Raw genomic sequence first — 17,145 nt, 5'->3', positions numbered from 1 at the left:
GGATAGCAAGAGAGTTCTCCCAATGTCATGGCCAGTATTTATCCTTCACCCAATGTCAGCAAAACAGGTGGACATTTGTGGGAGCTTGCTGTGTACAAATGGGCTGCTGCCTCTCCTGTGTGGCTGAGTGGTAGAATCTGGGGGGGAGTTTGAGAGGATCGTGGGGAAAATAAGATATGATATCTTTATTAGTCACATGTACATCGAAACACACAGTGAAATACATCTTTTGCGTTGAGTGTTCTGGGGGCAGCCCGCAAGTGTCGCCATGCTTCCGGTGCCAACATAGCATGCCCACAGCTCCTAACCTGTACATCTTTGGAACGTGGGAGGAAACCGGAGCACTCAGAGGAAACCCATACAGACACAGGGAGAACGTACAAACTCCTTACAGGTAGCAGCGGGAATTGAACCCAGGCCACTGGCGCTGTAATAGCATTGCGCTAATCACTACACTACCGAATAAAATGGGATGATCATTGTTGGATTCGTGTAAATGGATGGTTGATTGTCAGCATAGACTCAGCGGGCTGAGGGGCCTGGTCCTGTGCTGTACCTCTCTGTGGCTCCATAAATTCCACTGCTGCCTAGAAGTCCTTAATTGACTGTAAACCGATTTGGAGCATGCCATGGGTGTAAAAGCAGCCATAGAAATGCAAATTTATTAGATTCTATCAGCAGATATTTTATAAACATAACATCAAATATAACATATTTATGATCAGTGTCCCACTCCAAACTTGCACAACAGTTCCAGCTGAATTTTAGTTTCATTTCAAGCTCAGCAAGGGAAACGTTGCCACAATTTGGCACAAAGATATGAAGTTGTGTCCACACTGCATGGATTTATATAACAGCCTTAATTTCATTTCAACATTCCCCTTGAATCTGTTCCACAGCCGTCTCAGTCAGTGCCTTCCAGAAGGATGAGAAGCAGAAGTTGGCCATCTGGCCCTTTAACCGGCTTCACCATTCCTCAAGATCATGGCTGATCTTTAACCTTGGTGCTGCTTCCCTGAACGATTCCTCAATGATTCAAAAACACCTTCTTCCCCCCACCCCACCACCCACCACATTATTCCCTTTTTTTGCACTATCTGTTTACCTTTTTAATTGATAGTAATGTTCCTCTCACTGCCTTGGTGCAGCAGCCAGCATAATCAAAGACCCCACCCACCTGGGCCATTCTCTCTTCTCCCCTCTCCCATCAGGCAGAAGATACAGGTGCCTGAGGGCACATACCACCAGGCTCAAGGACAGCTTCTACCCCACTGTGATAAGACTATTGAACAGTTCCCTTATCCAATGAGATGGACTCTTGACCTCACAGTCTACCTTGTTTCACCTTGCACCTTATTGTCTGCCTGCAATGCACTTCCCTGTAGCTGTGACACTTTACTCTATATTGTTGTTGTTTTTACCCTGTACTACCTCAATGCACTGTGTAATGAATTGATCTGTACGATCAGTATGCAAGATAAGTTTTTCACTGTACCTTGATACAAGTGACAATAATAAACCAATGCCAATACCAATATTGTCATGTGTATCAAGATGCAGTGAAAAACTTTTGTTCTGCATGCCATCCAGGCAGATCTTACCATACATAAGTACATCAAGGTAGTAAAAAGCAATAACAGAATGCAGAATATAGTGTTACAGCTACAGAGAAAGTGCAGTGCAGGCAGACAATAAGGTGCAAGGACCACTATGAAGTAGATTGAAAGACAAAGAGATTATCTTTTAGTGTATGAGAGGTCTGCTCAAGAGTCTGATAACAGCGCGATAGAAGCTGTCCTTGAGCCTGGTAGTGCGTGTTCTCAATGGAGACACAAGGGACTGCAGATGCTGGAATCTGGACCAACACACGAGATGCTGGAGAAACTCAGTGGGTCAGGCAGCATCTGTGGAGGGAAATGGATAGTTGACATTTCAGGCCGGGACCCTTCATCTGGACTGAAAGAAAGAAAGAGGGAAGATAGCCAGTTGAAACGTCAAGTGCCCATTTCCCTCCATGGATGCTGCTTGACCTACTGAGTTCCTCCTGCATTTCGTGTGTGTTGTGTCTGTTCGCAAGCTTTTTTACCTTCTGCCCGATAGAGGAGGGAGGAAGAGAGAATGGCCGGGGTGGGATAGTCCTTGATTACGTTGGCTGCTTTCCCAAGGTAGCAGGAAGTGTGGACAGAGTCAATGGAGGGGAGGCTGGTTTGTGTCATGGACAGGGGTGCTATTATGGATCAGGAGGGAGGCAAGCAGAGTGTTGGGGAAATGGGAGGGGATATTGAAATCAGAACTGACAGCAGACGTTGGGGAAGTGGGGTTGAGGGATACAGAGAGAGATTCACAAGTCTGAGAACCTTGTTTTTCTCATTTGCATCACCTTAGCAGACAAGCACCATTTGTGGTCTCATCATCATTTCCCGTGACTTGATTGGCTCGATGGGAAAGCAGAGGTTGGAGCAAAGTCACCTTAGCTCTGCATCCTCTGCAGTTTCAACCGTGTTACAATTCCGACCTCACAGATAAACAGATCCAAGAAATGGCTTTGGCACTTTCTGTAGAATTGGAGGTGAAGGGGGCATTGAGATGGGAAGTTCAGCTCCTGCTAATTCAAAACATGTTTCCTCTTCCCAGCAATGGACATCACTGACATCTTGAAAGGCAAAGCAGAAAGCGACGAGGACAAACACCATTTTATTCCCTTCCAACAGTAAGTAAAGATCCAAGTTTATCTTAACATACCCAGGCAGGTTCTTTACCTGAAAAATGCAGAACTTTGCAAGTTTTGGTCCATGTTTTCTTTTGCCATGCCACACCTTGTGATAAGCTGATAAATTGCAAACAGGACTTGAATAAGACTATTGATAAAACTATTGAACGGTTCCCTTATACGATGAGATGGACTCTGACCTCATGAACTACCTTGTGACCTTGCACCTTATTGTCTACCTGCACTGCACTTTCTCTGTAGCTGTGACACTTCACTCTGTACCGTTACTAGTTTTACCTGTACTACCTCAATGCACTCTGTACTAACTCAATGTAACTGCACTGTGTAATGAATTGACCTGTACGATCGGTATGCAAGACAAGTTTTTCACTGTAACTCGGTACAAGTGACAATAATAAACCAATACCAATACCAATTAAATGCTGGCTCAGCCAAATGCAAGCAGATGGGACCAGCTTAGGTGGCATCTTGGTCAGCATGGATCAGTTGGGCCAAAGGGTGTGTTTCTATGCTATATTACTCTATGATTCTATGTCCTCTCCCACAAGTGGATGCACTTTCTCTCCCTCTACCTTCGCAAGTCCACAGGGGCCACTGTCAGCTCACACTCCAACCTTCTCTATGTTGAAGAAAAGATCCCCAGCCCATTAACTCTTTTCCGTGACTTCGGTTCCTGTATCCTTTTTTTCCAGTGCCTCTGGTCTCTTTCAGTATAGGAAGCACAAATGCTCCAAATGTGGCCTGACCAAGATTCTATTTAAAACACTTCCAACCTCAAAAATGTGCCTGTTTATAATCAACAGTAACAACACCTAATTGGGTTGACTAATTGGGCTGCTCCAATTCCTCTGCTATTTTAGTTAATCACTTTACGCTTGAAGTAAAAACATCCTAGTATCAGCCCTAAATCACATTATAGTGTTCAGACCTGGGTGCAGTCACCTCACTCTCACTACTTAAATTAAATAGGAAACCAGAGGTAATGATATACTGGGTCTAGTGTTTACTGGCCTGTTAAAATCTGAATGAACTGTAGATTCTCATTATCTTCATTGTGGCAGCCAATTTAAACCTTCCAACATTATGGTCACGATACCCCAGATGTTCTTCCATTCAGAGATTTGAGAGCTGTTCAGGCAGGCCAATAAATAGTGGATCGAGAACATAATTATCTCTGGCTTCCTCTCTAGGCTAAGCAGAGAAAAATAAGACAAGAAGCAACTCTTTACACAGTACAAAATAATTTTCAGATTAATATCAGAAATTTTTACTTCAGCCAGGGAGTGATTGACACTTGGAACTGACCCGAACACAATGCTGGAAGGGGAGTTGTTTAAGAAACAATTAGATGCAGTAACAGGAACGGGATGGTTGAGGCACAGAAGGGGGTCATTTGGTCCATCAAGTTCAGACTAGTCATGTGTAATAGCAACAAAAACAGAAAATGCTCGAAATCCTCAGCAGGTCAGGCGGTATCTGCGGGAAGACAGACAGAGTTAATGTTTCAGGTCAAAAGTCTTTCGCCTGAACAATCCAGCTAGTCCCACACCCTTGCTCTCTCGTCATAACCCTGCAAATACTTACAGGCACATATCCAGCTCCCTTTCGAATGCTCCGATTGAATCTGCTCTGCCCCTGTTCCTGGCAGTTCATTCCAGGCCCTAACCATTCACTGTATTTGAAAGAAATAAGATTAAGATTTCTTTATTAGTCACATGTACATCTAAACACACAGTGAAATGCATCTTTGCTTAGAGTATTTTGGGGGCAGCCCGCAAGTGTCACCACCCTTCCGGCACCAACATAGCATGCGCACAACTTCCTAACCCGTACGTCTTTGGAATGTGGGATGAAATCAGAGCACCCAGAGGAAACCCACGCAGTCACGGGGAGAACGTACAAACTGCTTACAGACAGTGGCCGGAATTGAACCCGGATTGCTGGTGCTGCAATAGCGTTACGTTAACCACTACACTACCGTGCCTGACTGTTGTTAGTTTCTCTAACACCTTCGTTCTATATCCACCTGTTTGTGACTCCTCTGCTGATGGGTACCGTCTTCTATTTTGCCAAAAGCTTTCACGATTATAAAGGTAATCTACCTCTATCAGATGCCTGCAGGCTTCCTCTGCTATAAGGAGACAGTGTGGTTGAGAAGGCTTATGCATTGCTTGCATTTATTAATTGGGGTATTGAGTATAGGAGTCATGATGCTTCTCTATAGAATTCTGGTTAGGTTGCATTTAGAGTATTGCGTGCAATTCTGGTCACCTCACTATAGGAAGGATGTCGAGGCTTTAGAGAGGGCGCAGAAGAGGTTTACCAGGATGCTGCCTGGATTAGAGGGCATGTGCTATCAGGAGGGGCTGGACAAACTTGGGCTCTTTTCTCTGGAGCTGCAGAGGCTGAGGGGTGATCTGTTGGAAGTGTATAAAATTATGAGGGGCATAGATAGGGTGGACAAGCAATATCTTTTTCCCATTATTGAGCAATCCAATACCAGAAGGCATGTATTTAAGGTGAGAGGGGGTAGATTCAGAACAGATGTGAAGGGTGTTTTTTTACTGAGAGAGTGGTGGATGCCTGGAATGCGTTGCCTGATAGGGTGGTGGAGGCAAATTCATTGGGGGCTTTTAAGAGGGTCTTGGATGGGCACATGAATGAGAGGAAAATAGAGGGATATGGGCATTCTGTAGGTAGGAGGGATTAGCTATGTCGGCACAACACTGTGGGCCGAAGGGCCTGTTCTGTGCTGTACTGTTCTTTGTTTTACGTAACTCCAGCTTCTCCAGTCCGCTCTCATCCCTGGAATTACTTTTCTGCATCTGTTCCAAAGTATTTACATCTTTCCAACAGTGTGACACCAGAACTGAACATGAAATTCATACTGTGGCTGTTGTGTGAAATCGTTCTTTTCTGCCTTAAGGATCAAGGACCCTGGACTCGAGCTTTGTAGACCAAAACTAGTTTAATCACAAAGGCAAACGTGGGACAGAACGGATGGGAACAGACACATGCTCACTCACGCACAGGATACCACGAACACGAGAGGGGAAGCACAATTGGGGTAAAATACACGCACACACGCACACTGATACAAACAAGCACACAGTAACAATGTATAGGATATAACACTTCAATGCCTGTCCCACACTAGCATTGGCTCTAATACTACCCGGAGTCTGAGTAAAACGCTCCCTGACCATGTGGTGATGCACCCTTACCAGTGATCTCTGCAGCATTGTCTCACTACTCCTGGGGTCATCAAAAGAGAGAGAGCGAGGGGATGCAGCCCTTTTTATGGTGCTAGGAGGCTGGGTGGAGCCTCAGTGTTGTGATTTAAACGAGCCAATGGTGTGTGGGGGGGTCAAAGACAAAGGTTCCTGCCACAGCCAATGGTCAGGCAGGTTCAGAGACAAAGGGTACTGGTCAGGCAAGTTCAGAGGCAAAAGGTACTCTCACACCTGAGGGGTGGGTGGAACCGCACCTTGATTGACAGTAGTATCACTTCCGATCAGAGGAGCAATGCTGTCCTCCGGTCAGTGGGGGTCAGTGTCGTTACTGTCACGTGACAGCCATGTGGATTTCTTACAACAGTGGCCAAATCAATGTTTCAAATAGGTTTGAATGTGACTTCCTTGCTCTTCTACTCTGTGCATTGATTTAGAAAGGTTGTTCTGCATGGACTGTGTGCGATCTCCTCACCCACACATGTCTTGTCATCTTCGGTTAATCTGGGAATTTCCCTGAGGAAATGGTTGGGATGGAGGAGATGCAGAACAAAAAGGCCACTAAACAGGATTCTTATTCAGTTCAGGGCCTTGGAGAGCAGATACCTGGACTGAAGGTCATGGAATTGTAGAATTGTCCAGCACCGACAGAGGCCATTTAGCCTATCGAGTCTATGCTGGCTCTCTGTAGAGCAAAACCTCAGCTGCATTCTCCTGCTCCTTTACCACTGCAAATTATTGTCTCCCAAGTGCCCTTTAGAAGGCACTGATTTTTTTGTGTGAGGTTAAATGATGAGGAACAATTAAAGAAACTTGCTTTGAATTTAGTGGAATCCCAGAAGATTAAGGGGCAGCACATTGGCACAGCTAGTGGGGCCACTGCCTCACAGAGCCGGAGATCTGGGTTCAATTCCGACCTCCAGTGATGTCTGTGTGGTGTTTGCATGTTCTCCCTGTCACTGTGTGGGTTTCCCCCCCGGTGCAGAGTTTTCCTCCAACATCCCAAAGATGTGCAGGTCAGTAGGTGAATTGGCCGCTGCAAAATGCCCCTAGTGTGTAGGTGAGTGGTAGGATTCTTGGGTGGGGGGGGGGATTGAAAGAATGTAGGGAGAATGGGCTTAATGTAGGATTGGGTGGTTGATGGTCAGTGCGGACTCGAAAGGCTGAAGGGCCTGTTTCAGTACTCTATAACTGATGTTTTATTGGGGAACTAATGGTTTCCTTCCATCTACTCATTGTCTGCTGGTTGGGAAGGTTGACGGAGATGATCCCAATTGTGAGGTTTGGACCTTGCAGTTAATTTACAATAACAAGGACTACATAGAACATAGAACATTACAACACAGTACAGGCCCTTAAGCCCATGATGTTGTGCTGACATTTTATCCTGCTCTAAGATCTATCTATCCTTTCCCTCTCACGTAGCCCTCCATCTTTCTGTCGGTTATGTGCCTATCTAAGGGTCTCCTCCTTTAGATAAGACAAGATAAAATTCCTTTATTAGTCAAGTACGTCAAAACACACAGTGAAATACATCCTTTTCGCTGAGTGTTCTGGGGGCAGCCCGCAAGTGTTGCCACCCTTATGGCGCCAACATAGCATGCCCACAACTTCCTAACCCGTATGTCTTTGGAACGTGGGAGGAAACCGGAGAACCCAGAGGAAACCCACACAGACACGGGGAGAATGTACAAACTCCTTACAGACAGCGGCTGGAATTGAACCTGGGTCGCTGGCGCTGTAATAGCATTACGCTAACCGCTACATGACCATGTCTGCCCTTTAAATCTCTTATATGTCTCTTAAGTGTCCCTAATGTATCAGCCTCCACCACCTCTGCCGGCAGTGCATTCCATGTACCCGCCACTCTGTGTAAAAAAACTTACCTCTGACATCCCCCTTATATTTTCCTCCAATCAGCTTAAAATTATGCCCCCTCATGTTAGCCATTTTTGCCATGGGAAAAAGTCTCTGACTGTCCACTTAATCTATGCCTCTTATCATCTTGTACCCCTCTGTCAAGTCACCTCTCATTCTCCTTCGCTCCAGAGAGAAAAGCCCTAGCTTACTCAACCTATCCTCATAAGACATGCTCTCCAATCCAGGCAGCATCCTGGTAACTCTCCTCTGCACCCTCTCTAAATCTTCCACATCCTTCCTATAATGAGGCAACCAGAAATGGACACAATACTCCAAGTGTGGTCTAACCAGAGTTCGATAGAGCTGCAACATTACCTCGCGCCTCTTGAACTCAATATCCCAACTAGTAAAGGCCAGCAGGCCATACGCCTTCTTAAAGGACTACCTCAAAGACTTGAATCTATCGGTACTATTGGGAGAGATGTTATATCAAGTGCGTGGGAAGTTCACTATTGAGCCCTTAGCTAGTCCTCAGCTTAATTTGTCCCTAGGATTTAACACTCATTATCAAAATGCAGAGATGACTGGTGACGGATCTATCATGATCTAACTGACTGGACAAACAGGCTCATTGGGCTGAATATGAACATGAGGGGAGGACATTTGGCCTCGCGCTCTGCTCTCCCATTCAATAAGGCCATGGCTGCTCTACCTCAGTACCACTTTCAGGTCCTGTCCCCATTTCCCTTAATTTTGTTACTTTCCATAAACCTATTAATCTCAGAATTTACAAGAGTGTTGCCAGGATTCGAGGGCTTGAGTTATTGGGAGAGGTTGGATAAGCTAGGACTTTATTCATTGGAGTGTAGGAGACACAGGGGTGATCTTACAGAGGTGTATAAAATCATGAGGGGCATCGGAAGGTTGAACACACACAGTCCTTTTCCCAGGGAAAGGGAATCAAAAGCTTGAGGGCATGGGTTGAAGGTGAGAAGGGAAAGATTTAAAAGGGATCTGAGGGACAACTTCTTCATTGAGAGGGTGGTCGGTGTATGGAACGAACTGCCAGAGGAAGTGGTTGAGGCAGGTACATTAACAACATTTAAAAAACATTTGGACAGGTACATGGATAGGAAAGGTTTAGAGGGATATGGCCAAATGCTGGCAAATGGGACTTGCTTAGATGGGCATCTTGGTCGGCATGGACCAGTTGGGCCGAAGTGCCTGTTTCGTGCTCTATTCCTCTATGACTCAGTTTTGAATGCACAGCCCACAGTCTGTTGAGTTAGCGAATTGCAAAGATTCATCATCCCCCTTGAAATGAAGAAACTTCTGTTCATCTCATTCCCTACCCCTTATTTTGAGTCTGATTCTAAACTTCCCAGCTAGAGGATAATTCCTCAGTATGTAAGGGGAATCTGAGGGGGAACTTCTTCGCTCAGAGGGTGGTGCGAGTGTGGAACGAGCTGCCAGCGGAAGTGGTAGATGCGGGTTCAATTGTAACATTTAAGAGAGGTTTGGATAGGTACATGGATGGGAGGGGTTTGGAGGGATATGGTCCGGGTGCAGGTTGATGGGACTAGGCAGAAGATCAGGTCGGCATGGATTAGATGGGCCGAATGGCCTATTTCTGTGCTGTAGTGCTCTATGACTCAGAGGGAACATCCTCCCCACATTTACTCTGTGAAATCCTGTAAGAATTTTGTGTGATACATGTTCCTCTGACGATGATCTTTGCGTCGTCGATGGAGACGGGAGAGGTTCCGGAAGATTGGAGGGTTGCGGATGTTGTTCCCTTATTCAAGAAGGGGAGTAGGGATAGCCCAGGAAATTATAGACCGGTGAGTCTTACCTCAGTGCTTGGTAAGCTGATGGAGAAGATCCTGAGAGGCAGGATTTATGAACATTTGGAGAGGTATAATATGATTAGGAATAGTCAGCATGGCTTTGTCAAGGGCAGGTCCTGCCTTACGAGCCTGATTGAATTTTTTGAGGATGTGACTAAGCACGTCGATAAAAGGAGAGCAGTAGATGTAGTGTATATGGATTTCAGCAAGGCGTTTGATAAGGTACCCCATGCAAGGCTTATGGAGAAGGTGAGGAGACATGGCATCCAAGGGGACATTGCAGTGTGGATCCAGAACTGGCTGGCCCACAGGAGGCAAAGAGTGGTTGTTGAAGGGTCGTATTCTGAGTGGAGGTCGGTGACCAGTGGTGTACCTCAGGGATCTGTACTGGGACCCTTACTCTTTGTGATTTTTATTATCAACCTGGATGAGGAAGTGGAGGGGTGGGTGAGTAAGTTTGCAGATGACACAAAGGGTTGGGGGTGTTGTAGATAGTTTGGGGGGCTGTCAGAGGTTACAGAGGGACATAGATAGCATGCAAAGTTGGGCTGAGAAGTGGCAGATGCAGTTCGACCCAGATAAGTGTGAAGTGATTCATTTTGGTAGGTCAAATATGTTGACAGAATATAGTATTAATGGTAGGGCTCTTGGCAGTGTGGAGGATCAGAGGGATCTTGGGGTCTGAGTCCATAGGACGCTCAAAGCGGCTGCGCAGGTTGACTCTGTGGTTAAGAAGGCATATGGTGTATTGTCCTTCATCAATCGGGGAATTGAATTTAGGAGCCGTGAGGTATTGTTGCAGCTATATAGGTCCCTGGTCAGACCCCACTTGGAGTACTGTGCTCAGTTCTGGTCGCCTCACTACAGGAAAGATGTGGAAGCCATAGAGAGGGTACAGAGGAGATTTACAAGGATGCTGCCTGGAATTCCATAAGTGTTTCCCAGAGTTAATTATTTTTCAAGCATTCCAGGCTGGAACTCGGCCTTTTCTCCTCGGAGAGAAGTAGGATGAGGGGGGACCTGATAGAGGTGTATAAGATGATAAGAGATATTGATTGGGTAGATAGTCAGAGGCTTTTCCCCAGGGCTGAAATGGTGGCCGCAAGAGGACATAGGTTTAAAGTGCTAGGGAGTAGGTATAGAGGAGATGTCAGGGCTAAGTTTTTTACTCAGAGAGTGGTGAGTGCATGGAATGTGCTGCCGGAAACGGTGGTGGAGGCGAATACGATAGGGTCTTTCAAGAGACTGTTAGATAGGTACATGGAGCTGAATAAAATAGAGAGCTATGGTTAAGCCTAGTAATTTCTAGGGTAGGGACATGTTCGGCACAGCTTTGTGGGCCGAAGGGCCTGAATTGTGCTGTAGTTTTTCTATATTTCTATGTTTCCTGCACTTCAGTGTGACTTATTCTTGCTTTTCTGCAGTGTAGCATACGACTGTTCCCCTGGCAGTTAAAATTCAGCCTGCTCTCTCTCTCTCTCTCTCTCTCTCTCCAACACACACACACACACATGCGCACAACCACAAAGAGTCAACATGCACAGATGCTACGAACAATTTCACAGCTGGCTGGCTTGCTGGCTCCTCAGGTTCCAGGAAACCTTGATAATCTTCCCTGTAATACGAAATGGAACCAACGTTGACTTGCCTTGGCTTTCTTTGGAGGGTAATCAGTTTGGTCAGTGGTGTCACCGAACTGCTCAGGCATTAGCCGCGTGCAATGATATTCTGTAAGTGTTTCCCAGAGTTAATTATTTTTCAAGCTTTCTTTTCCTTTTCCCAACAGAGTCACGGCTGAAAATGATTTCCTCCACACTTTAATCCATAAGGTTGTAGCTGCCAAAGACATAAACCACAAAGGACAAGGTAAAATATTCTTTTCTAATTCCCTCAACACCTGAGCATAGCAAAGCCACAATTCTTTTCAAATCGGGTTGTTTAATGCTTATCTGCACTCCTTCCATGTTTACTCTCAACAAGTGGCTCTCTTCTCGTTCCTCCTTCTACCTCTACCAACTCCCTCCTCATTTTCAAATTGTCTTCCATTAAAGGGGTGTTGCTTTGGAAATATCGGAATGGAGGCAGCTGTTCAGCTCTCTGCTCAGTCTGGCTCCGTCACCTTTAACCGCCACATGGTCAGAGTTTTGAAATCGTCCGCTGATCTGCCCAGCCTCGATGACTATTGCCAGAAGAGGTTTCCAAGAAGAGGTTCACCCTTACATAAGCCATGGATTGCTGTGAAACCTCCCAACTTGGTTCAATATCTTCAACAGAGGCTGGGTATCCTAAAGTGAGCCACTCATCTTCTTGACTCCCAAACATCTTTCCACTGTCTCCAAGGCACAACAAGGGAGTGTGAATGGAATACTAGCCCTGGATGTTCAGCTCATCCAGTCTCTGCAAGCTCAACAGTATCCAGGACAAAGTGACCCACTTGATTGGCACCCCATCAACCACTCTGAACATTCACTCTCTCTGCCACTGAGGCACTATGGCTGCAGTGTGTAGTGTCTACAAAATATACCATAGTTACTTGCCCAGGCTACTCAGATAGCGCCTTCAAAATCTCTACCACCTAGAGGGAGAAGAGCAGCAGGTACATCGAAAAACCACCTCACAAGTTCCCCTCACAAGTCACAAACCAACCTGACTTGGAAATATATCAAAGTTCCTTCGTTGTCACTGGGTCTTAATACTGGAACTCCCTCCCCACAGCACGATGGGAGCACTTTCACAAGAAGATCTGCAGTGGTTCATAAGATAAGGTATCTTTACTAGTCACATGTACATCGAAACACACAGTGAAATGCATCTTTTCTGTGTTCTGGGGGCAGCCCGCAAGTATCACCACGCTTCCGGCGCCAACATAGCATGCCCACAACTTCCTAACCCATACGTCTTTGGAATGTGGGAAGAAACCGGAGCACCCGGAGGAAACCCACGCAGTCACAGGGAGAACGTACAAACTCCTTACAGACAGCAGTCAGAATTGACCCCGGGTTGCTGGCGCTGTAAAGCGTTACGCTAACCGCTACACCACCTTGCTCACCACCCATTTTCTCAAGAGCGATGAGGGATGGGCAATAAATGCTGGTTTCACCAAAAATGAACAAAATAAAACAGTTCATTGTGAACATCCATTAATCTTTGCTTCTCAGGGGAATCGAGCCTTGTTCTATGCAGATACGCTTCACAATTTTACCCTTTATCCCCTCTTTCATTCTGGTACATTGTTGCTGGGGGCTCACTTTGTTGGAACACTGTGCTTTTCTTCCCTTTAGACCTAGAGAAACAAAGGACTGCAGATGCTGGAATCTAGATGAACAACATGACAATGCTGGAGGAACTCAACAGGCCAGGCAGCACCCGTGGAGAAAAGCAGGCGGTCAGTGTTTCAGGTCAGGATCCTTAAGACTCAGAAGGATCCTGACCTGAAACGTTGACCGCCTGCTTTTCTCCACGGATGCTGCCTGGCCTGCTGAGTTCTTCCATCATCATCGTGTTTCTCTCATCCTTCAGACCTGCATTTGAATCCAAACAGGACAGAGAAGATCACAAAATGGAGTCTCTTTCACACTCTTCGTAACTTGGCCAGCCAGAGAGAAGCAACATTTCAGCAATACACCATTCAATTTGGCTCCAAGACGTCCAGGGTGTCTGCCTCTTCCATTTCACTAGCAGGTTACTTCACATTTGCCCTGTAGAAAACAAGCCCTTCGGCCCGTAATGTGTGCACCAAATAAAACTAAATTTCTTCTGCCTAGACATTATCCCTATTCCCTCCATTCCCGACACATTCATGTGTCTAACAGCCTCTTAAATGCCCCTATTGTATCTGCCTCCACCACCACCCCCGGCAGCCCATTCCAGGCACCCACCACTCCCTGTGTAAAAAACTTGCCCCGCACATCTCCTTTGAACATTCCCCCTCTCACCTTAAATCCCATAGTACTTGACATTTCTACCCTCAGCAAAAGATTATGTCTGTCTACCCTATCTATGCCTTTGATGCTCCAGGGAAAACAACCTGAGTTTGTCCAACCTCTCCTTCTAGCTCATATGCTCTAATCCTGGTGAACCTCTTCTGCACCCTTTCCAAAGCTTCCACATCCTTCCTGTAATGAGGCGACCAGAACTGCACACAATACTCCAAGTGAGACCTAACCAAAGTTTTATACAGCTGCAACGTGACTTCCTTACTCTTCTACTCAGTGCCCCAACCAATGAAGGCAAGCATGCCGTATACCTACTTTACCACCCTATCTACTTGTGTGGTCACTTTCAGGGAGCTTAGAACATAGAACATTACAGCACAGTACAGGCCCTTCGGCCCACGATGTTGTGCCAATGTTTTATCCCACTCTAAGATCTATATAAATGGACTACAGACCTTGGAATAAAACTTGGACCCCAGGATCAATGATTCCATGCACTCACATCCTGTTATCACTGTATTCCTTGAAATACCATTCTTGGAATTTTCCTTGTGTTCAAAGCTTTCCCACTTCTCATCCTTCTTTTCACTGAAGCCTCCGCATCCCAGCAAGGTCTCTCCACCTATTCCAGCCATTTGTTTATCCCTGATGCCCTTCTTCTCCTCCACTACTAGTTGCAACTTTACCTGTACAGCAACCCAAGCTCTGGATTTTTTTGCATCAATCTTTTCCTTTCTACAAACTTTTGGTTACTTGCCCGAGGCACAGTAGTGTAGCGGTTAGTTTAATGCTTTTACAGCGCCAGTGACCCGGGTTCAATTTGGCCGCTGTCTGTAAGGAGCTTGTATGTTCTCCCTGTGTCTGTGTGGGTTTCCTCCAGGTGCTCCGGTTTCCTCCCACATTCCAAAGACGTACGGGTTAGGAAGTTGTGGGCATGCTATGTTGGCGCCAGAAGCGTGGCGACACTTGCGGGCTGCCCCCAGAACACTCTACGCAAAGATGCATTTCACTGTGTGTTTCAATGTATGCGTGACTAATAAAGATATCCTATCTTACTATGGTCAAATTTTGTTTGATAATGAAACTGTGAAGCACCTTGGGAGATTCTGCATTTACATGTGCTACAGAACATTTACAGTTGCTATATAAAAGCAAGTTGCAATATAAATACAAGTTGTTGTTGGTGTCTTTTCTCTCTTTACTTTGTAGGAGATGCTGTTCGAAGCTAGAGAGATCACATGCTGTGCTTGATTTCAGTTGAATTAAAATCTCAGAGTTTAGCTGCCTTGAAGATGAATTTAACAAAAATGTAAAATGTTATATTGAACGTGTTTTTGGACCACTGCAAAGCTAGTTCGGGACTGGAGCGAATTTTACCATATGTGGTGACATGGCAGCAGTATGAATGACCTCGAATCGCTGCCAGCAAAAATCTAGCCATCTCTCTGGTTAATTTCAAGGTTAATTTCCCTCAAGTATTGGCTCTGGCAAGCAGTGATGTTACTTGGAAGGCAAGCAGCCTTTTGTATTGAGCAATTATCCACTCAACATAACAGGAAGTAACAAGCGAGTTTTTAACCATCATTTTACAGGAAGCGAGATTGAGATTGGGACATACAATCATAAATAACATGAAACAAAGCACAGCAGAGGAACAGGCCCTTCGGCCCTCCATGTCTGTGCTGATCATGATGCCAAATTGAATCAATCCCATTTGCCTGCACATGGTCAATATCCTTTCATTCCCTGCCTGTCCCTGAACCTGGTGGTGTGGCACTTCAGGCTTCTGTATCTCCTGCTTGACGGAGAAGATACAGGAGCCTGAGGGCACATACCACCAGGCTCAAGGACAGCTTCTATCCAACGGTGATAAGACTATTGAACAGTTCCCTTATACGATGAGATGGCCTCTTGACCTCACAATCTACCTTGTTTGACCTTGCACCTTATTGTCTACCTGCACTGCGCTGCCCTGTAGCTGTGAGACTTTACTCTGTATTCTGTTATTGTTTTTACCCTGTACTACCTCAATGCACTGTGTAATGAATTGACCTGTACAACCGGTATGCAAGACAAGTTTTTCACTGTACCTCGGTACAAGTGACAATGATAAACCAATACCAATACCAACAGAAGAGGGTATGACCCAGATGGTAGGGATCCTTGATGACAGATGCCACCTTCTTGAGGCAGCGCCTCCTGTCAATGGTGGAGAGGGTTGTGCCCACGATGGACCAGGCTGTGTCCACTACTCTATACAGCCGCTTGTGTTCCTGTGCAACTCCAGCCATACCAAAGTGCCATTCAGAATGGGGAGAGTCATTGATGGAAGCCATCTACCATCCATTAAAATGCCTGATTTTTTTTTATTTAAACACAAATTGTTCAAAAGTTGCTCCCTTATGACAGACTTCATTATCCAACAAGCTTTATTCACTGGGAGAAAGCCTTTCAGGAGGTCAAACACCCAAGCTTCCTGCCACTCATCGATTACATTCCCTCTGTATTTTACTGTGAGTCCATTTTGCCTGCAGCTATTTCAATTATTTTTAGTCCATTAACATAAAATGGAGAACACTTTTGAGCCGGAGACTCATATCATTGCCTGAACTCATTTCACAGAGGATATTTGTCTGCAGCAATGAGGCAGGAGATCTTCCATCTTTCTGTTTTGAGTTTTATGTGTTGGTTGTCAGCACAATGCATCACACTATGACCCTGTTGTGACCCTCGATCCTTGACCCCCAAGTAATCATGGTCATGGAATCATATAGCACTGAAGCAGGCCCTTCAGCCCACCATGTTCAGGACCCTGGTCAGACCCCACTTGGAATACTGTGCTCAGTTCTGGTCACCTCACTACAGGAAGGATGTGGAAGCCATAGAAAGGGTGCAGAGGAGATTTACAAGGATGCTGCCTGGAATGCGGAGCATGCCTTGTGAAAGCAGGTTGAGGGAACTTGGCCTTTTCTCCTTGGAGAGACGATGAGGGGGGACCTGATAGAGGTGTATAAGATGATGAGAGGTATTGATCAGGTCAATAGTCAGAGGCTTTTCCCCAGGGCTGAACTGGTGGCCACAAGAGGACATAGGTTTAAGGTGCTGGGGAGTAGGTATAGAGGAGGTGTCAGGGGTAAGTTTTTTACTCAGAGAGTGGTGAGTGTGTGGAATGGGCTGCCGGCAACGGTGGTGGAGGCGGATACGATAGGGTCTTTTAAGAGACTGTTGGATAGGTAGATGGACCTGCGAAAAATAGAGGGCTGTGGGTAAGCCTAGTAATTTCTAGGGTAGGGACATGTTCTGCACAGCTTTGTGGGCTGAAGGACCTGAATTGTGCTGTAGGTTTTCTATGTTTCTAACTATCAAGCATCTATCCGCACTAATCCCATTGACCAGTCCATGGTTCTTGTAGGTCATCCACTCTTAACTGTTGTGAGAGTACTTTTGTCCACCAGCCACTACTCAGTGTATTCCAGGTCATAGATCTTACTCCCGCTTCTGTCTCTTACGTTATGAAAGTCAAAGATTCATAGAGCAAGTGA

General features: G+C 45.8%; 1 protein-coding gene across 1 annotated transcript in view; it reads left to right on the top strand.

Moving 5' to 3' along the window:
* The window catches only part of LOC127580080 (dedicator of cytokinesis protein 2-like), a 1,107,748-nt gene that overhangs the window by 214,805 nt on the left and 875,798 nt on the right, over positions 1-17,145 (top strand). Inside the window, 2 exon segments of the mRNA XM_052033289.1 lie at positions 2,635-2,710; positions 11,455-11,534. Of these exon segments, the coding sequence (XP_051889249.1) occupies positions 2,635-2,710; positions 11,455-11,534 (156 nt within the window).

The sequence above is a fragment of the Pristis pectinata genome, chromosome 2 (genome assembly GCF_009764475.1).
Source record: "Pristis pectinata isolate sPriPec2 chromosome 2, sPriPec2.1.pri, whole genome shotgun sequence".
Classification (NCBI taxonomy): Eukaryota; Metazoa; Chordata; class Chondrichthyes; order Rhinopristiformes; family Pristidae; genus Pristis; species Pristis pectinata.
The sequence above is the reverse complement of the archived record's forward strand: the minus strand, read 5'-3'. Positions and strand labels throughout refer to the sequence as shown.